Consider the following 21,620-nt stretch of genomic DNA (forward strand, 5'->3'; position numbering starts at 1 on the left):
AAAGGAGCGCTGGTCACGCATGCGCACAAGCGCGACCGGCGCTCCATTCATTTCTACGGAGCTGCTGACACAGACCCCGGAAGTCCGAGGTTTGTGATGGAGAACTTCAGGGGACTTTCGGTCCCCCGTTCTCCCTGTCGCTGCCAGCGATCACACATGTATCCCCTATCCTGTGGATAGGGGATACATGTCTTATGTAGGAACAACCCCTTTAATGGCAGAGCGGGGAGATACCTCCCTGCTCTGCCATAGTGTATAGTGGTGTCGCGCTGTAGCAGCCATAGCGGCAGCTAGCGAAGCCTCCGGCCATGGAGGGGGCCCGTGCCGGCAGGCGACTCGGGCCCCCTCATGCCGCGGGCCCCGTAGCAGCCGTTACGGCTGCTATAGAGGTAGTTACACCACTGGAATCATTTATCATGAATCATGAATCATAAATCAAATCATGAATCATAAATCATGTATCATTAATCATGAATTATACATCTTAAATCATAAATCATGAATTATTAATCATGAATTATTCATCATGAATAATGTATCATGAATCATGTATTATGAATAATTAATAATAAATCATTTATTATGTATCATTAATCGGAAATCATGAATAATGTATCATCAATCATTAAACATGTATTATGAATAATAAATCATGAATCATTTATCATGAATCATGTATTATGAATCATGTTACATGATTCATGATTAATTATTCATGATTAAATGATTCATGTTTAATGATTCATTATATATTATTCATAATTAATGATTAATGTTTCATTATTCATGATTAATAATTCATGATCAATAACTCGTGATTAATGATTAAGGATACACGATTTATGATTCAAGATTCATGATACATAATACATTATTAATTATTCATAATACATGTTTAATGATACACAATTCATATAACTTTTTATTTTTTTAAATGAACATTTTTATTCAACACAGTGTAAAAATTTGACAGGAATAGAATAAATTTTAACAGAATATTGCAATACACACTTTATAATACAAAATTACTTTTAAAACTTTTACCATAACCCTTGACAACCCCCCACCCCCCATAATGCCCCTCCGCCCTTATCCACCTTTAGAAAGGCATAGAATCAGACTACTTGAAAATTACTAGAAATTACACTGGAATAGGATCACTACCATTGACCCCAGTAGCAATTTTTAAGGTTACTCCAGGAGGTACTATTGTTGTTTATTTTTTCATAACTTATGATTGTTTTCACATTATGGATCCATGCTTTTACACCTTAGGAGTGTTAGAGATCCATTTTCTAATGATCTGAAGTTTGGCGATAAACAATAACTTTATTACACCATTTTTCCAGTGTCTAGGTACATTTAAAGCAGAATCATCTCCCTGTAATACTAATTGGGGAGAGAAAAGAATATCCACTTCCTGACGGTCCAACATTTCTTTAGAAATTGCTACCAAAAATGTTATAACTGTCGGACAGCACCATAGGATGTGCAAATAGTCGGCCTTCACTACCATACATCCGGGACAGTTAGATGACTTTTTTTTAATAGATTCTGTTCAGGAACACTGGAGTGTAATAAAGTCTTTGAACTATATTGAATTGTATCAATTGGTGATTCCTGTTTAATGAGGCTCTACTAATGTTTTTATATATAATATCCCATTTTAACTTGCCTACACATTTCAAATAATTTTCCCATTTTTCAATATTCCTAAATTGAAATTGATCTGAATTAACCTCTAACAATGTTTTATAGATATTAGAGCCTTGACCCCTACTTCTTGGATGAAAAATCTTGAATAGAAGCCATTCGTAACATCCTTGTAAAGGAGCAATTTATTGTCCAAGTGATTAAGGGCAGGTTTTAATTGAGCAAAGGAGAACCTTTCCTTTGAGGATAGACCAAAAACTGCAGAAAGTTGCTGCCATGATTTAATTTTTCCCTCCTCCCCTACGTCTAGTATACGCCTTATTTCTTTTTGTCTTAGGAGAGGATGCTCTGAGATATCCTTGAGCTGCTTGAACCATGAATTATGCCATAAAGGCGAGAATTATATTGAACTTTTCCTTCCTATAATTTTACCCATGAGAGTACAACAGTCATGTAGATGACGGGCTGTTGGCACAATTGCTAGTACACCGGATAGTAATTGGCCTGACTCTAACACTTAAAAAAAATTGGAGTATTAACCTTTGGTCTTAGACATAACCCACAGCAAATCCTTGTTCCATTCCTTAATGTAAAGTAGTTGGGCTGCTAAAAAATACAAGCGGATCTCAGCGAATGCCAAACCTCCACTTGTCTTTGGAAGGCATAAAAAGTCTAATTTTATCCGAACCCTTTTCCTCCCCCATATAAGTTCATTGGACATAATAATTATTATTTTGAAGTGCTTATCATGGATCCCGACTGGGCATACTCCAAAAATAAACAATAATTTAGGTAATAAACTGCTTTTATCAGAATAATTCTGTCAGCTTTTGATATAAGTAGTTTACACCAAATTTTTGTTTTTTCCCCAGTTATTTTATCATACAGGTAAGGTTAAGAGCCCCAAAATATTCTATCTTATTGTAGATTTAAACTCCTAGGTATTAAAATGTTTGACCCGGGTAAAATCACTTATTTTATTTTGTAGTATTACATTTCTTTTATGAAGGGACAACAACGTGGCTTTCGCCCAATTAATTTCAAGACCAGAGAAAAAAACAAACTTCTGAATTTTGGCTATTACATACTGCAATTTACCCTCTGGATCTTTCACAAACAGGAGTAAGTAATCCGTGTAGAGGCCAATTTTGTCCTCTCTCTCCCCCGCACCAAATCCCTCAATGTACTGGCCTGTCCTGACTAGATTGGCCAAGGGTTCAACCGCCAAGGTAAATAACAGGGTGAGGGAGGGGACAGCCTTGCCTCATACCCCGCTTTAAGAAAAAAACTCTGAATTCTTCCCATTGACCCGGATTTTAGCTCTGGGAGCGGTATATAGTAATCTAAAAAATCCAATAAAAAAATAGCCAAATCCTATTTTCCTCAACACTGCCCAAAGGTATCCCCACTCCACCCTGTTGAACGCTTTAACTGCGACAAAAGACCGGATGGAGCGGGGATCCCACCCAGATGTCACTTGAATATTACCAAACACTCGTCAGACACTTTGCCGCACCGTTCTGCTTGGAATAAAACCTTTTTGATCCTCATGAATTACCGTTGTGATTATTTTTGCCAATCTAATTGCCAAGACTTTTGCAAAAAGTTTAACGCTTGTATTTAACAGTGAGCTTGGTCTTAATGAGTCCACCTTTACTAAGCACTTATCTTTTTTTAATATTAAAATAATTTTTGCTTCTGTCATGGTAGTTGGCAGTTTACATGCCTTTTGTCACGTTGGGTGTGTGGACCCACTGGACCGTACCGCCTTGACGGTATGGCAGCTGGCCAACAGGACACGGGTCACAGTCTATAGTTCGTATAGTGTACCTGTGGTAGCTCAGACAGTAGCAAGACAGGCTCGGCTGGGACTAGGCAGCAGGCAGGCTCCAGGCGTGGTGTAGCAGGACAGGCGTGGTACACAGCACAGCACAACTTCAGCTCAACCTGGTGGGTTGCAGGGCAGGGCACAGCCCTTCTTATAGCCCAGGGTGGACTGGGAAAAATCAGCTCAATCTCCCACCTGTGTGCGCTTTGGCTCTTTAAATCAGGACTGAGCTTGCGAGCACACCCTGGTGATCACTGTGGAACAGGACGGCCGCATGTGCAGACATCTCTGGAGAGAAGGGCGTCGACTGGATGGAAGGAGATCGTGGTCAGTGACCACAGACGTTACAGTATCCCCCCCTCTTACGCCCCCTCCTCTTGTGGCCAGAGCGAGAGAGAAACCTCTTAATGAGGGTAGGAGAATTAAGATTCTCTTCTGGCTCCCAGGACCTCTCTTCAAGACCAAACCCCTTCCAATCAACTTTTTTAGTGTCCAGGATCTCCTTAACCTCAAAAGTCTCTGATGTACCACTGGGAGCCACTGCAGGAGTGGAAGTCTTGGAGTATCGGTTCAAGATCACCGGCTTCAGCAGGGAGATATGTAAGGAGTTGGGGATCTTGAGGGCATGAGGCAGCCGAAGCTTGTAGGAAACAGGGTTGATTTGTTGCAAAATCTCGAAGGGTCCAAGGAACCTGGGAGCAAACTGGTACGATGGCATCCTCAGCTGGATATTCCTAGAGGACAGCCAGATCTTAGTACCTGGAAGGAACTGGGGAGGCTCTCGTCTTCTTGTGTCTGCCTTTCTCTTCATGTGGTCGACTGCCAGAAGAAAAGAAGATCGAGTCTGCTGCCAGATTTGTAGAAAGTCTCTGTATGCAGGGTCAGCTGCAGGCACATGGGACGTAGTGGAAACAGGAAGAGGTATACGAGGGTATTGCACCCAGTATTCATGCTGCCTGAAGACAAAGTGTCGTAGATAGTTCTCCATAATCTGGTTTATTCTCTAAAATTGACCATTGGACTGGGGATGGTAGACATAGGAAAAGTCCAACTTCACACCGAGAAGTAGGCAGAGGGCTCTCCAGAACTTAGAGGTGAACTGAACCCCCTGATCCGACACAATATGTAGAGGCAAGCCGTGCAGACGGAACATGTGTTGGACAAAGAGATTGGCCAGTTGGGAAGCGGACGGTAGGCCGGTCAGTGGAATGAAATTAGCCATTTTGGAGAATCGGACAACCACCACCCAGACCGTACTGCAACCAGCAGAGAGAGGCAGGTCCGTGACAAAGTCCATAGCAATATGTTGCCAGGGGGCATCGGGCACAGGCAACGGCTGGAGCAGGCCTGCCAGTTTGGAGTGGGCAACCTTATTTGCTGCTCACACCGTGCAGGAGACAAAGACCATGATGTCTTTGGGCAAGGTGGGCCACCAGAACTGACGAGCAATCAGGTCTCGGGTCTTACAGGCGCCCGCGTGACCTGCCCATTTGGAACGGTGTTCCCAGTGGAGGATTCTTCTTCTGTCCGACAGACGCACAAAAGTCCTCCCTAGGGGAATGTCTCTAACTCGCAGAGGGTTAACAGGGATGATGCAGGATGGGTTAATGATACTCTGTGGAGACTCCATAGTGTCCTCTGTCTTAAATGACCTGGACAAGGCATCGGCTGGATGGTAGTGGAGCTCAAATTAGAACCGGGTAAAGAACAGCAACCACCTGGCCTGACCAGGATTCAGTCGTTGGGCCGTCTGGAGATAAGTGAGGTTCTTGTGGTCCGTAAATATCAAGATAGGATGAACTGCACCCTCTAATAGATGTCTCCACTCCTCCAGAGCCAATTTGATGGCCAGTAACTCCCGATCCCCAATCGAGTAGTTGCGTTCTGCGGAAGAGAAGAGCTTATAGTAATAGCCACATACCATTGACTTGCCCTTGGAACCTTTTTGGAACAGGAGTGCTCCAGCACCAACAGAGTAGGCGTCCACCTCCAACGAGAACTGTCGAGAAACATTTGGATGATGGATGATACAGCTTGACGTGAAGTCACTCTTCAGACTATTAAATGTGAACTCTGCTTCTGGAGTCCACAACTTGGCGTTCATGCCTTTCTTGGTGAGGTTAGAGATAGGAAATGTCAGTGAGGAGAAGTTTGGAATGAACGATCTGTAGAAATTGGCGAAGTGCTCTATGGCCCTCAAGCCTTGAGGGCGTGGCCATTCCAGAACAGACTTTACCTTTTCAAGATCCATCTTGAGACCTTGATTCGAGATGATGTAGCCCAGGAAGGGTAGAGCATCTTTCTCAAACATGCACTTCAACTTGGCATACAGGCGATTCTCCCTCAACCGCAGCAAAACTTGACGGACATGTCTCCGATGAGTCATTGGATCAGGAAAAAAAAAATCAAGATGTCATCAAGATAGACCACAACACAAACATTGGAGGAGGTCGCGGAAGACGTCATTAACGAACTCCTGGAAGACCGCAGGAACACTACACAGGCTGAAGGGCATTACTAGATATTCATAGTGTCCGTCACGGGTGTTAAATGCAGTCTTCCATTCCTCACCCCGGCTAATCCGAATTAGGTTGTAAGCCCCATGCAGGTCTAGTTTAGAAAAAATCTTGGCACCACGTATACGATCAAACAGTTCAGAGATCAATGGCAACGGATACCTATTTTTCACCGTGATCTGGTTGAGACCCTGGTAGTCGATGCAAGGACGAAGAGAACCATCCTTTTTCTTGCCGAAGAAGAACCCGGCTTCTGCCGGGGTGGAAGACTTCCGTGTGAAGCCCCTCTCTAAGTTCTCTTTAACATAGGCGGACATGGACAGAGTCTCTGGCAAAAGAGAGGATATACCCTACCATGGGGAAGGGAAGCACCAGGAACTAGGTCGATAGGAAAGTCATACACACGGTGTGGGGGCAGCATCTCAGCCCCTTTCTTGCTGAAGACGTCCAAAAATGCAAAATAATGACCAGGCAATCCTGCCAAGGACCGAGGCAGAGGAGGCTGAATTGAACTAATCTGTACCAGGCAACGATTGAGACACTCAGGCCCCACTGGAAAACCTCTCCAGAATTCCAGTCCAGGACTGGGGCATGCAGTCGGAAACCAAGGGAGACCCAACAGCACGGGTTGACGGCCTTAGGCAGGACAAAGAACCAGAGGAGCTCGGAGTGGAGGGCTCCCACTTGGAGCCTCAGCAGCTTGGTCACAGCTATAATTGGGTCTGGCAGAGGTAGTCGATTTACAGAAGCAACCATCAACGGCCTCTCCAGAGGGGTAGTGGGCAATTGGAGAAGATCCACCAGGTCTCTACGAATGAAATTAGCGGTGGATCCAGAGTCCAGATACGCAGAGACCTGATGCGTTTTCTCGTCGGACACTATGGTCACGGGAATGCACAATTTAGATGAAAGTCCTTCTTTACCCAAGGTTGTCTCTCACACCAACCCTAGGCTCTGGGGCTTTTGGGGACACAGACGCACAAGATGGGCTCCGAGGCAGCAATATAGACAGAGTCCCGAGATGCGTCTGTGTTGTCTCTCCTGGATAGATAGCTTAAACTGGTCCGTTCCCACAGATATCTTAGGAGAATCGGCATCTGAGGACAGCAGGGGTTGCTGCAAAGTAGGGACCGGACTGGGGAGTCCTTTCTCCCAACGACCTACTTGGAGCTGTTCTCGGATCCTTATATCAATCTGGGTGGCCAGAAGGATGAGGTCATCTAGGGTAGATGGTAGATCTCGGGCGGCAAGCTCGTCCTTAATCTCAGGAGACAGTCCCTGCCAGAATGTAGCAACCAGGGCCTCATTGTTCCACAACAGTTCTCCCGCCAGGGTGCGGAAGCGGATGGCATACTCGACCACGGAGGTGTCTCCCTGGCGTAGGTTCAGCAGGCGGCGGCTGCAGACAAGACTCATCCAGGCTACTCAAACACTGTGCAAAATGTCCGGAGGAACCCTTGGAAGTCACGTGTCTCTGGTCCTTGTCTCTCCTAGATAGGATTCGCCCATGCAAGGGCCCTGCCAGTGAGGAGAGAGACGATGAAAGCGACCCTTGCGCCATCAGACATATATGCCCTTGCATACAGGCTAAAGTGGATCTGGCACTGGTTCAAAAATCCATGGCAGGTCCTTGCGTCTCCATCATAGTGGTCAGGTAGTGGCAAAGAAAATCTGGGATCAGCACTGCCAGGAGGTGTTAGTCAGACGATCGGCAGCTTGCACCTCCAGCCGACGTGCAATAATGTTCAAGGTCTGGAGGAGTTGGTCCTGTTGAGACTGGAGGTCTAGCATATCCGCCCCCATCTCTTGTGACGTCATCATGGTCTTGTATTGACCAGCGGGGTCCATGTCCTGAGCCTACTGTCACGTTGGGTACGTGGACCCACTGGACCGTAACGCCTTGACAGCTGTCAAACTTCAGCTCAACCTGGTACTTGACCAGGACAGCACGGGATACAGGTTACAGGTGGCAGGAACGGGAAGCACTGGGAACTGGGAAACACTAGGAGACCATTTGCTTAGACAGACTAGGGTAGACAAAAAGGCTCAAGCACTGCAGGGAGGGGCACAGCCCTTCTTATAGCCCAGGGTGATCTGGGAAAAAGCAACTCAATCTCCCACCTGTGTGCGCTTTGGCTCCTTAAGTCTGGACTGAGCTCGCGAGCACACCCTGGTGTTCACCATGGAACAGGACGGCCGCATGTGCAGACATCTCTAGAGAAAAGGGCATCGACTGGATGAAAGGAGTTCGTGGTCAGTGACCATGGACATTACACCTTTATTGATGAGCACAGTGTCCTATATAGTGCTGTAAGCAATTCCTCCTCGTATTTTCTGTACAGCTCAAAGGGAAACCCATCCAAACCTGGGGCTGAATTACCCTTTCCCCCTTTAAAGCACTGGGAGTAACTGGGAGGTCTAAATGTTCCCTTTGAGTGCATGATATTTGAGTCCAGGGGATAGAGTCCAAATGCTCCTCTAACTGTACCTTGCTATACTTTACCTTGGACTTATATAAATTTGAATAGTATTCAAAGAATTAATCTCTAATCATAGAGTCATCTATAATTATTAAGCATGCCCTGTTCCTCAACGCTGAAACATTATTACCCTTATTTTGATTTTTAATAATGTTTATTAACATCTTATTCGGGCTACCTGCTTCACAGAAACTTTTTTTCCTTAACCCCTTAGTGACCAAGCTTGTTTGGACCTTAATGACCAAGCCAAATTTGTCAAATCTGGTATGTGTGACTTTATCAGAGAATAACTCTGTGAAAGTTTTGAATATCCAAGTAATTCTGACAATGTTTTTTCGTCACATGTTGTACTTTATTTTAGTGGTAAAAGTAGACTGATACGATTTGCGGAAATAACTTAAAAAATAGAAAAATTGAAGAAATTTTGTAAAAATTATCATTTTTCCCTATTTTTAACTGCAATATGTCACATATGTACACACATACTGTACAATTTTTTTTATTAAATATATATTTCCATCTCTTTACTCTATTTTGGCAGCACTTTTGAATAAAAAAAAATCTTTTTTGAGCAATTTAGAAGACTTACAAGTTAAGTAATAATTGTATCAATTTTGTAGTACATTTTGTTTTCCTGCACCAAGCCAGGTTTTCATAGGCTCATAGGTGTCAGAATGGTGGAAACCCCCACAAGTGACCCCATTTTGAAAACTAGACCCCTTAAGGTATTTATTAAGGGGTGTTGTAAGTATTTTGACCCCACAGTTTTTTTGTAAGAATTCATGCAAAGCAGGCATAAAAAAATATAATTTAACTTTTTTCATAAAAGTATCACTTTGAAGACCGATTTCTTTGTAAAGCGACCATGAGAATGAAGAAATACACCCCAAAATCTATCACCCTGTTTCTCCTGTTTTCAAAAATACCCCCATTGTGACACAAATGCGTTGCCTGGACACACGGTAGGGCCCGAAAGGGAGGGAGCACCCGGAAGCTTTCAGGACTCATATTTTGCTTGAAAATGTTTTAGGCCCCACTGTACATTTGGAGAGGTTTTGAACTACCAGAACGATAGAAACTCCCCATAAACGACCCCATTTAGAAAACTAGACCCCTTAAGGTATTTATCTAGGGGTGTAGCGAGTATTTTGACCCCACAGTTTTTTGCTAAATTTAATGCATAGCTGGTGAAATTTAAAAAAAAAACACTTTTTATATAAAAGTATCACTTTGAAGACCGATTTCTTTGTAAAGCGACCATGAGAATGAAGAAACACACCCCAAAATCTATCACCCTGTTTCTCCTGTTTTCAAAAATGCCCCCATTGTGACCCTAATGCGTTGCCTGGACACACGGCAGGGCCCGAAAGGGAGGGAGCACCCGGAGGCTTTCAGGACTCATATTTTGCTTGAAAATGTTTTAGGCCCCACTGTTAATTTGGAGAGGTTTTGAACTACCAGAACTATAGAAACTCCCCATAAACGACCCCATTTAGAAAACTAGACCCCTTAAGGTATTTATCTAGGGGTGTAGTGAGTATTTTGACCCCACAGTTTTTTGCTAAATTTAATGCATAGCTGGTGAAATTTTAAAAAAAATCACTTTTTATATAAAAGTATCACTTTGAAGACCGATTTCTTTGTAAAGCGACCATGAGAATGAAGAAACACACCCCAAAATCTATCACCCGGTTTATCCTGTTTTCAAAAATACTCCCATTGTTGCCCCAATCTGCTTATTAGACGTGTGGCTGGGCCAAAAAGAGAGGGAGCACCCTTTGGCTTTCAGGGCACAATTGAATAAATTCTAGGCCCCATATCATGCATTTAGAGGCTTTGAGCTGCCTGAACAAAAAAAAAAACACGCAGAAATGACCCCATTTTAAAAACTAAACCCCTAAAGGTATTCATCTAGTGGTGTAGTGGGCATGCGGACCAAAAATTTTTTAAAGGAGGAAATAATGGGTATCATTTCAGACACTATGGGTATATAATGTTTTCTTCAAGCTTTTATTACGTTTCCACATGAAATAGAGGAGACGTGGTAGAAGGTTATTTTGTTAGAAATACGCCACATTAATAAATTTGTGCGGCACAGAATAGAAGTGAAGCCGTGTATTCATAATGGATACATGTTGCTATAGGCGTATTTGCCTGTACTTATGACTATGTCTTGCTGAAGAAGCAGTTGGTGCCATTATGATGTCATTGTGGACAGAATTCTGTCCTAATATAAAATCAGTCAGAGAGGAAAAAATAAACTGTACTGGAGTGACGGGCAATATCTTCAAACAAATGGAGGAAAATGTATCCAACTATGTTGCAAACTCGAGTCTGTTCACTAGATAGAAGAACACCTGCAGGGCTGTCATGACAAGGATTTTTTTTTTCAGTGACTGGTTGTACAACGTCTCTTTAGCTCCATCAATCCTTATGAGGGACGAATGTGCCAAGTGACGCGGTACACCATAACAGACCCCTGCCCGGCAAGGTAGGAACTGCTATGTGCACAAAACAACCAATCACCTACAGAATATATAAAAGGACAGTGTCCAAAACCATCTATAGGAACAGTAAAGGATCACTAATCCCCAAAATGATCTCAGTATTTCCAGAAGAACCGTAACAAAGCCCATGGTGTATTGATAAGGAACAGCTCAATTATTAGAGATCCTCCAAATAAAAAAAAAAGATCATGCCCGTATCACGGTACAGAATTAGGAATGTAACAGCTGTATGTGGCAGGACATAGTCATAAGAACAGTCAAAATAAAAAAATTGTGGATGTGGGATTTTGTACTGGACAATTAATTCCAGCACTTGATCACCCACAAATAAATAAAAAAAATCATAAGGGGTAAAATTAGTTTCACGGTCTGAAAAAAATGTGCTCTACAACCTCTCCCACAAGAAATAATCCCTACTTGGAAAGCCCACAAACTAAAAAGAAAATATAAAGAAATTGACTCCCTAAAAAGGCCCCCAACCCATTTTTTTTTTTTTGTGTTAAATTCTAGTAATTTGCAACCATGTGAAAGGTTTCGAAACAGGGGTAGTTACAAAGGGCTGGTTTTGATGGACACATGGGGCAATAAAAGTGGGTATCCCTCCTCCTGCCATGCTTGCTACATACCCGACACCTTTTTTGGGGATATTTTTGGGTCTCAGAGGAAGGAATAGGGTGTAAAAAGTGGCGCTCTGAAAGCCTGCGCACATCCTCAGATTCGCAGGATTGTGCCGGTATAGTGGACTCAAAAAGGAGATGCTCAATGACCTTCTCCTGAAATTGAAGGAAAGTGAGCGTTCCTTGGGCTTTTTTGAAAATAACAAAACTGTTATAGGTAGCAACCTGGATGAGGTAGATTGCTACCTTTTTGTACCAGGCATGATTTTTGCGCTTCACCAGGTAAGGCTGAAGCACCTGGTCGGAAAGGTCTACACCCCCCATAAATTTGTTGTAGTCTGTTACACAGACAGGTTTCTGCTTTGCAGTGGTAGCCCCCCTCTCCGTAATTGCCACAGTGGTGTCCGTGTGTACGGTGGACAGCATGTAGACATCCTTCTTGTCGGCCCACTTCACTGCAAGCAATTCCTGACTTGCAAGGGCCATGGATGTTCCTTTTCCCAAACGCCTGGACACCAACTGTTGTGGGAGTCCCACTCTGTTCTTCCGTACTCTCCCACAGGCCCCTGTATTTGCAGCATGGAGGGCTTTATAAAGGGCAACGCTGGTATAAAAATTGTCTGTATAGAAGTGGTACCCCTTGTGCAGAAATATGACAAAAAACACAAATTTGACCCTGGGTAGTCAGCGGGTGCAATATATAGTCAGAAAAGGAATGCCTGCAGGCAAACAAAACCCTATTTCCTGACCACCCAATAGATAATAAGGATAAAGTTAGAATTTACAACCTTTATTAAGCTACGTGTAGCAAGAACAAACTATACATATAAATTTTAAAAATTTCACTGCCACAGACCGAAGTCAGTTTAACAGCTGGAGAAACCCAGCAGAGTATCTGAAATTTGCAGTGTGTGCCGAGTGTCGGCAGACAGTTAGTGCAAGGGCATCAGTGCCTCTGTTAATATGTAGACAAAGATCCGGCTGAGACAGGGATTAAAAATTAACACAGCCCCCCCGACATGTTTCGCTAAGCCCCATGTACCCCTGAGGACGCTACTAGTTAGCGAAACATGTCGGGGGGGCTGTGTTAATTTTTAATCCCTGTCTCAGCCGGATCTTTGTCTACTTATTAACAGAGGCACTGATGCCCTTGCACTAACTGTCTGCCGACACTCGGCATACACTGCAAATTTCAGATACTCTGCTGGGTTTCTCCAGCTGTTAAACTGACTTCGGTCTGTGGCAGTGAAATTTTTAAAATTTATATGTATAGTTTGTTCTTGCTACACGTAGCTTAATAAAGGTTGTAAATTCTAACTTTATCCTTATTATCTATTGGGTGGTCAGGAAATAGGGTTTTGTTTGCCTGCCTTGTGCAGAAATGGCTCCATTAGGTTCCACACAATTTTGCCAGAGGTGCCAATAGTTTCTGGGCAGCCTGGGGTATGAATTTGGCAGTCCCTGCCTTCATAGATTTTGAAACCGCAGGTGTAACCCGTTGTGCTCTCGCACACTTTGTACAATTTCACCCCATATCTGGCTCGTTTAAAAGGGATGAATTGACGAAAGGAAAGACGCCCTTTGAAGCTCATGAGCGATTCATCTACAGACAAATTTTTGTCAGGGGTGTACAACTTTAAAAATAAATCATTTAGAAGGGTGATTAATGGCCTTAATTTATTAAGCCGATCATAGGCTGGGTCGCTTCTTGGGGGGACTTGGGAATTGTCAGTAAAATGCATGAATCGCATTAGGGCCTCATAGCGGTTTCTGGACATCACTGCTGCAAATACAGGGGTAGCGTGGACAGCACTACAAGTCCAGTAGGACCGGACAGAGGGTTTTTTAACCAAACCCATATTGAGGGTAATGCCTAAAAACTTTTTTATTTCTGGGACACTTGTGGGTCTCCACATTCTGGAGTACATAGACGCAGGCTTTTGTAGAACAAACTGCCTAGAATACAGATTAGTCTGCTGGACTATCAAGTCTAGGACCGTATCACATATAAATAAATTAAAAAAATTATAGGGGGTAAAATTTTGGATGTCGACACTAATTCCTGGGGTCGCTTCAAATTGGGGTACTTGGGGGGAAAATGATAGTGCAGGATCCCACATCACGGGAGGGACTGCAACACTCGGCCCTGCACTTGACACCTCTACAGCGACTGACGTATCCACCACCATAGGACTATGGGGTTCAGCGGTGGAATTAGAATCATCACTGTCACTGTCTGGAACAAATTCTGAAGCGGTGTCTGTTTCGCTTTCAGGAGTGTTGGAACATAGCAAGGCGTAGGCTTGCTCCGCGCTGTACATACGCTGAGACATATTTTATAGATGTGTATGTATATATATATATATATATATATATGCCCTATAAGTCCTAACCCTAAAGTAAACCTAAAATCCTAAAAACGACACAAATTATTATTATTTTTTTTTATATATATATATTTTTTTATATATATATTTTTTTTTATATAACAGACGTAAAATTAATTCTAAACGGCCCTAAACACGAACGCTAAACTAGCCCTAACCCTAAAGTAACGCTAAACTAGCACTAAACCTAAACTAACGCTAAACTAGCACTAACGCTAAACTAGAACTAACGCTAAACTAGCACTAACGCTAAACTAGCGCTGACGCTAATCTAGCGCTGACGATAATATAGATTTGATATATTATATATATATATATGTGTGTGTATAAGAACGATGATTTTTTTTCACTTTTTCTTTCTTCACAGCACAGGACTTAGACTGATTTCTCTCTCCTCTCAGAACAACTACAATGGGAGGAGAGAGAAACACAGCCCATGTCCTGGCTGTGTTATGAAAATAACTGTCAGTGATCTCTGTGATAGGTTTTATCACAGAGATCACCTGATCAGGGACCAGTCACAACGGTCCCTGATTGTTGCTGTGCCAGATGACGACACAGGTAAGATATGCAAAGCGCACTCGGGCGCAATTTTGGGGGGGGGAATCGGACCGTGGGGGGGGATCGGACCGGGGGGGGGGAATCGGACATGAAGGGGAATCGGACGGGGGGGATCGGACGTGGGAGGGGGGGCGCACTAATTACCCATTCTCTCTCCTCTCTAAGGAGTTATTCCATGAGAGGAGAGAGAAATGGCGATTATCTGCCGCTTTAGCGTGAACGCCGTGAAATAGCGATTCACGGCGATCACTTGACCAGAGACCACTCGTTATGGTCTCTGGTCGTTGCCCCGAACTCTCAGCTACCTCCGGTAGCTGAGAGAACGGAGCTCCGATCTTTAATTTCGGCGCTACTTTAGGCTAATGCGATCACGTTAAAAGGCGTCGCATTAGCCTAAAGCCCATTAGTGAGGAACGTAAAAAGGCGTACTGTTGGTCACTAAGGGGTTAATAATTATGTATATAATAATAATAATAATAACAATAAAAAAGATAACAATAAAAAGTATTTATTACTAACTCCAATTACTTAGGTTCTAAATTCTGGTTATCAATTAATACAAAAAAAAAATGCAACCCTTTAAAATGCCATATGGTCAATTTAACAACCAATACATTGTTTCAGCTTCCAAACCTAATGCAATGTTATCAACAGGGGCTCCCAGGTCATGTGATCCTCTGACACTTATGATTGACAATATTCTGTTATAGGAATACCCTATTTAATAACTAATTTTTCCAGCTAGTTTCATCACAAGTAACGACTCCCTTATAGTTTTCTGGTCTTTCTAGGTCTTGCTGTTGGATTGACACTGTGTTACTTACTGTGTTGCTTATACGGTTAGCGATTTGTCCTATTTTCGGAGAACTAGAGGCGATTAGTCAAATTCTATCTTGACTGTCTCCTGGTTTTCTACCAAGGACATTGGTGCAGTTTTGCACCCGGGCATTAAACAACCATGCCTTTTTGGAAAAAATCTAAGAAATATCATGTCTCCCAAATTCCTGATGAAGGAAATCTGATGGGAGACATACCAACTATGGAGGAGCCTAACATCTCGCTCCAGAAGTTTTCTGTCATCAAAGATATGGCAGATGAAAAATCCAGCGATCTTAGTCACAGCAAATATTGTGACATTACGTCAAAGAACACCAAGAAGAGCGCATTCAGCCTGCTGACCCGCCTGCGCTCCAAAAATATCCGTAAAAGGTATGTAACTAATAATTCTCATACATTGCTCAGATATCCAGAGCTGTGGTATAACAGTCACTAGATCTTTAATTCTCCCCATATCTTCACAGAAACTTTGGCAGCAGCGCTGTGATCGGCGCTAGAGAACTGGATCGCTATTTCCCAGATAGACGGTTGAGACTATATGTTGCCACCTGGAATATGGAGGGAAAGGTGAGAAGTAATGTACAATATTTATTGTGACCCATCAGTATGCCCGAGCTCAAGTTGGATGAAATGGGCCAGTAACCATGTCTCTTTAGTTTGTAGTTGAATATCACATAGACAGGTTATATTCTACCCTATGTCAGTTGAGTTGGCGCTCTTTGTATACAATATTAATGTTTGTATATTTTGAACAGGATTACCCGCAAAATGTGGAGGATCTGCTGTTACCATCAGATGATACGAAAGACATTTATGTTATTGGCGTTCAGGAAGGATGTCCAAACAGGTAAGTCTTCTCAGGTTGTCTTACACCAGCCTATGACTGCAGATGGACAGCAGGGCGGCTGATACAAATTCTCTCTCAATGCTCTACTTATTGTATTATCACTCCTTAATTTTCAAAATGTATCCCCAGAGGTTATTATATGGAGTGTTGATACAGATGAGTTGAGTATCTTAATCTTGTGTCATTTATTAATATGTAAATCTGAAATTGTGTCTTCTTGTAGACGGGAATGGGAGATAAAATTACAGGAGACCCTTGGACCACACTATGTATTATACCACTCCTCCGGGCTCGGAGTCCTGTATCTCACCATCTTTGTTCGACGGGAACTAATCTGGTTCTGCTCAGGTAAGATTCACATTCCTACGTCTACATAAGAAGTCTTGAATGTAGTCATTAGCTGGAACATCTTATTTAGTTATTAGAATTAGATGCCTAAGAGCTTGGCTCTCAGATTCTTGACTTCTGAGTATTGGAGATCTAAAAGTTCACACCACAGTTACAAAGTATGAAATTATGTTCTAGTAATATTTCCATAGTTTAATTGGAAATAATTTCTATTCCATTGTTGCATGTAGTACTCTTAACCACTGACCTGTCTTTTTGTGTTTAATTTCTTATACAGAGGTAGAGCACACCCATGTAACAACCAGGCTATTCCACCATGTGAAAACTAAAGGAGCCTTGGGTGTTGCCTTCACCGTCTTTGGAACATCTTTCCTTTTTATTAATTCACATCTGAGATGTAAGTATTTACAATATTAATATATGACCATGTACAGTTTTACTTTGTATAAAATTGCTGCTATTTAATAATTAACTGAAATATATGGGATGATATGAAGAGATCTGTACTAATAATGTTTTGGTAAAAATAAAAGGTTTGTTCCAGTTTGATCAAACTTTTTCTAATCTATCAATCTCATTCTATGTTGTGAGTGGCCAGTAATACAGATACACGCAGGTACAATTAGTGCAGGAGGGGGTGGCGGCGGCTGGTTTCAGTTGCGCCGCCTCCCCCTCAGAGAGGCAGCAGGGCGGACGGTGCGGCTGTATAATCCCTCACACCCACCCCTCCTCTCCATTAGCAGCGGTGGCACGCTGCAATGTGTTTTTTTGAAAATAATATGCGATTCGGGCCGCCCATATGATCATCTGCCACTGCTAATATGTATTTTTTTGTTGGCAGTTGGGGCAGTCAACAAGAGGATCCAGGACTATAAAACCATCACTGAGGGTCTCCGTCTGCCTCAAATTATTCCGGAAAGAATCAACTCCAATGCCTGTGAGTATTACTTATGTGGTTGAACCTATGGATCCTTTTATCTCTAAATTTGTCTCAGTTGAGTCTAATGCAGTCATGTGCTATAATTTTTTTATTTTTTTTTATTCTACAGTGGACGTCACCAGCCGCTTTGATCGGGTGTTTTGGTTTGGAGACCTCAATTTTCAGCTTAAAGAGGACAGAAAAAATGTGGAATCTCTTCTGCAGAAGATCGAAGGAAAAGATATATCCAGTCTCCTCAAACACGACCATCTGAATGAAGCCAAGAACAATGGTATATTTACTAGTAGACAGATCTCTATCACTCCTCAACCTTCATTAAAGGGGTTCTCCACCTTCTGACAACTGATGACCTATCCACCGGATAGCTCATCAGTATATCATCGGTGCGGGTCCGACACCTGGACGCTGCACCGTTAAGCTGCTCCAGTGGCCTGCGGGCACCGGATGTTATGGCACACAATGCTATTTACGGAGCCGGAAGCAGTTGGCTCCTTACATAGCATAGCTGCCATGATGCATAACTGCGGGTCTGCCTCCTATTCACTTGAATAGGAGCAGAGTTGCAGTACTGCAGCTCGGTAGCAATTCCGTGGCCGGTGCCAACTGCATCCGGCATGTACGTCCAGTGCTCAAAGGCACCGGACCAGCTGATTAGTGCAGGGTCCGGGTGTCGGACCACCACAGATCATGTACTGATGACCTATCTGGTGAGTATGTCATCAGTTGTCAGAAGTTGGAAAACCCCTTTAATACCACAACCACTTCCACAGATTAATACAAATCACTGACATGATGGTTGATATGTTCCCCAAATTCTTATATAGTGCTAAAATTATCAATTGCTCCTTTTTTTTTTTTAATACTGACAACTGTTTTTTCTTTCAACTTAAGGGTCCATATTTCTAGGGTTCAAGGAGCACACCATTGATTTCCTTCCTACATATAAGTTTGACATTGGCACAGACACCTATGATACATCAGCAAAGCAGAGAATTCCATCATATACGGTAAGATATCTTATTTCCAGGTCTACAGAGCTTGAGAGACAATAGAATCCATGGGCCAGAGCACCCATTATATAATGAATCCCCTCCCCCAATGTAATGAATTGTTATTATTATAGCTGGAAGAGTAATTTCTTATGAACAAAGCTTTCAGTTAATTTTACTTTTATGTAGTGAGTTTGTCATCACAGTTTCCCAGTGTAATATGTCGTTGCCCAGCATGGGTCAAGGATACTTATTTAATGAAATCTGTGTGACCAAGTCAAACCTAAAATACAATAAAGTCTCAATATTCTGCAATATAAATAAAGTAGGCCCAACATTTAGGTCTGTGTTGTTTTGCAGTTTAATAATATATTATAATATGATTTCACTAATGATATTTGTTATTTTCATGACCTCTACAGGACAGGGTGTTGTTTAAAAGCCAATGTGAGGGAGATGTGCGAGTCCTGAGATACGACTCTTGCCCTGTTTTGAAGACCTCAGACCACCGACCTGTTTTTGGCATCTTTGAAGTAAAGATCAGGCCCGGTTCAGATGAGTAAGTCATGTTTTCCTCCATATTGTTCGTATGATACTTTCAGTAGCCGTCATTGCTACATGGTCCTTATAGCCAGAGCTCACACTTTGGGGCAGGTGGCTGTACACCTTGGTGACAGTACTGGAGGATTATAGGATGTGAAACTAAGCAAAGTGTGGTTACCTGCTAACATTATCATATGTCTTACATAAATATATTTCTCATTCCAGCATCCCCTTGGCTGGTGGACGCTTTGATCGTAAAATCTATGTAACGGGCATTAGGAGGAAAGGACAAAAAAAGTAGCTGCATCTGTTCATGTCCTTACAGGTAAGAGCTTTGTAGTTGTCTATTATGTTTGCGGTGAAAATGTTCTTCCATCTCTTAGGTTTTCCTCTGTATCTGTAATTTATTTTATCAACTAATTTAACTAAAGTGTAAATAAGTATTTTCAATCTTAAAATTCCAACTCCTTGTATTCAGACACGTTTTCATTTCTGAATGAAGGTTGTGGGCTTTGGGGAACAACTTCCCCAACTGTAAGCATGTATGTAGTATAGTACAATGAGTTTCCTAAAGGAACCTGTCATCTGAATGGATGGAACAACTGGATTTTATGATGCATTAGCTTCTAAGCAAAAATGATGGATACAAGGAACATTGCTATTGATGGAAGAAGACATTACTTGGCATCTTGCAGGACTCCTAAGGAACAGTTACAATCTCCGGGGCATAAAACATCGGAACATTAGAAAGTTCCCGTAACATGCTGAAGAGCGCAGCTCTAGGTCAGACCCACTGCTTGCATCAACCATCTTCAAGGTTTGTAGTGTGACGCCAAGGATCAATTAAGAAATGTATTTACCTCAAATCACCTTAAAAAGTCTTCTAGATTTTGTGTCTGCTAAGAAACACACATTATAGAACATTAATAGCAAATATTTGTCTTGCAGCATAAACATCAATTCCGCAGTACATCTGGCGAGAATAGCGCTCCCTGTCACCGGAGGAGCCACCATCAATGCTGATAGAAAGGTAAGTTCCTCTGGATGTGTCCCCTCTCTATATTTATCAAGCAGCCTGAATGATCAATATTTAATAGGGTTGTGTGCTTCTCCCCCCAGAACAAGTCAGCAGATATCAACAGAACATCAACACCAATAACAACCAAGGGCAGAATCCGCCATCTTACAAGAATTCCAATGGCGAGACTTAACATTTCTACAACATCTGTCACAGAAGAGACATCAATGTGGTCACCAGGGCATCAATATCACGCAGAAGACCAGGTTCAGAACAGGACAATATGTCATCTCTTCTTGTGTCTGTGGAATCCAGATTTTCCACCCCTTACTGATACTACAGTATATACTGTGACATATTCCGTCGTTTTTGCTGGATCTTGTATTACCATCATCTTTACCATTATATATTTTGATCCACAAAAACCTTAAATAAATCTTTAACATCAATCCATAAGTGTGACTGGTAATTGTTATGTGCGCGGCTGCAACTTACCACAGTGTATACATTTCACCTAACCGACCCTTCACAGCGCTATTTGTGTGACATCGCGTTTAATCCAGTGGTAGGTGACAGGACATTGTATCATATGTACACAATACAGAGTGTATGGAACGTGCCGCCATATGTACTGGATTATATACTGTAGGACAAAGAGTGACAGGAGAAGTAAAACATTGATATATTTGATAGTTGCTTAACCCCTTAAGGACGCAGCCTAGTTTGGGCCTTAGGGCTCAGAGCTCATTTTTCAAATCTCATTGGTGTGCAAGAGCAGTAATGATCCCAATTTCCCAGCTGCTATTGAGTTGTTGAATTTATTAAAATGTAACTTTTATTATTTTAATTTAGAAATGAAGCGCAGCAGAGAGAAGAAAGACGTACAACATTGAGGTGAGTTAAAATGGTTCCAAGTCGGTTAGCGTAACGTTTGAGATCCAATGTGTATTAGGGTCTCATAAGAATAAAGTGGCAGGCGCAGTCAGCAGCTGCAGACTGCTAGAGAGCCTCTTTGTCACACAGAGAATTGAAAGAGAAAAGCACGGCGCCACATAGTGCGAGTAAGCCCAGGAAAAAACAAACTATGTTTGACAGATGGAGGCTTACCACAGGTGGAAAGGTCAGGAGCGTGTAGTAGGTAGATAAGTATTGGATGAGTGCTGCTGCCGAGATCCCAGCCGGTCAATCCTGAAGGACCACCGCAATAGATAATGTGTAAATTCTTTGAAAAAACGGGACCCCATACGGCGCTGCTACTCAGGAAGGATACAGTGGTAGTTATAAATGATACTTTATTGTAGGCTACGCGTTTCAATGCCGCACCGGCATCTTCCTCAGGCCACACACATTGCAGTCTGAACAACAGCCCTTTAAATACACCACGCGGGAGAAAAAAACGCCAATGTAAACAGGGTTAAAGTGCAAGGTGACGTAATCACCGGGAGAAGTTCAAACTTAACAGATACAAGAAAGACATTCAATTGTATATACTGCTAATTTAAACTAAAATCGGCAGAGTTGAATTAAAATGCGGTATGGGATCTTAACA

At 42.4% G+C, this 21,620-nt stretch overlaps 1 protein-coding gene and 1 long non-coding RNA gene across 3 annotated transcripts; both read left to right on the top strand.

Moving 5' to 3' along the window:
* Window positions 1-15,588: 15,588 nt before the first annotated feature.
* On the top strand, window positions 15,589-16,237 carry LOC142741853 (phosphatidylinositol polyphosphate 5-phosphatase type IV-like). Its single transcript, XM_075851180.1, has 3 exons — window positions 15,589-15,758; window positions 15,851-15,953; window positions 16,142-16,237. The coding sequence occupies exons 1-3, from the start codon at window positions 15,589-15,591 to the stop codon at window positions 16,235-16,237; spliced, it is 369 nt and encodes a 122-aa protein (XP_075707295.1).
* Window positions 16,238-18,967: 2,730 nt separating this feature from the next.
* Window positions 18,968-20,047, top strand: LOC142741306 (uncharacterized). 2 transcript variants are annotated; one of them, XR_012881081.1, is made up of 3 exons: window positions 18,968-19,069; window positions 19,279-19,378; window positions 20,002-20,047. It is a non-coding gene; the product is annotated as an uncharacterized LOC142741306 (long non-coding RNA). The 2 variants fall into 2 exon arrangements; XR_012881080.1 differs by lacking the exon at window positions 20,002-20,047 and adding an exon at window positions 19,749-19,837.
* The last annotated feature ends 1,573 nt before the right edge of the window (window positions 20,048-21,620 follow it).

This window comes from Rhinoderma darwinii, chromosome 2 (genome assembly GCF_050947455.1).
Source record: "Rhinoderma darwinii isolate aRhiDar2 chromosome 2, aRhiDar2.hap1, whole genome shotgun sequence".
Classification (NCBI taxonomy): Eukaryota; Metazoa; Chordata; class Amphibia; order Anura; family Rhinodermatidae; genus Rhinoderma; species Rhinoderma darwinii.

Bases quoted from the DNA above. Each gene is read 5' to 3' on its own strand.
- LOC142741853 (XM_075851180.1), top strand. From the start codon at position 15,589: ATGGAGGAGCCTAACATCTCGCTCCAGAAGTTTTCTGTCATCAAAGAT. The intron at 15,759-15,850 runs GTATGTAACTAA...ATATCTTCACAG, and splicing joins TCCAAAAATATCCGTAAAAG to AAACTTTGGCAGCAGCGCTG. The intron at 15,954-16,141 runs GTGAGAAGTAAT...TATTTTGAACAG, and splicing joins CCTGGAATATGGAGGGAAAG to GATTACCCGCAAAATGTGGA.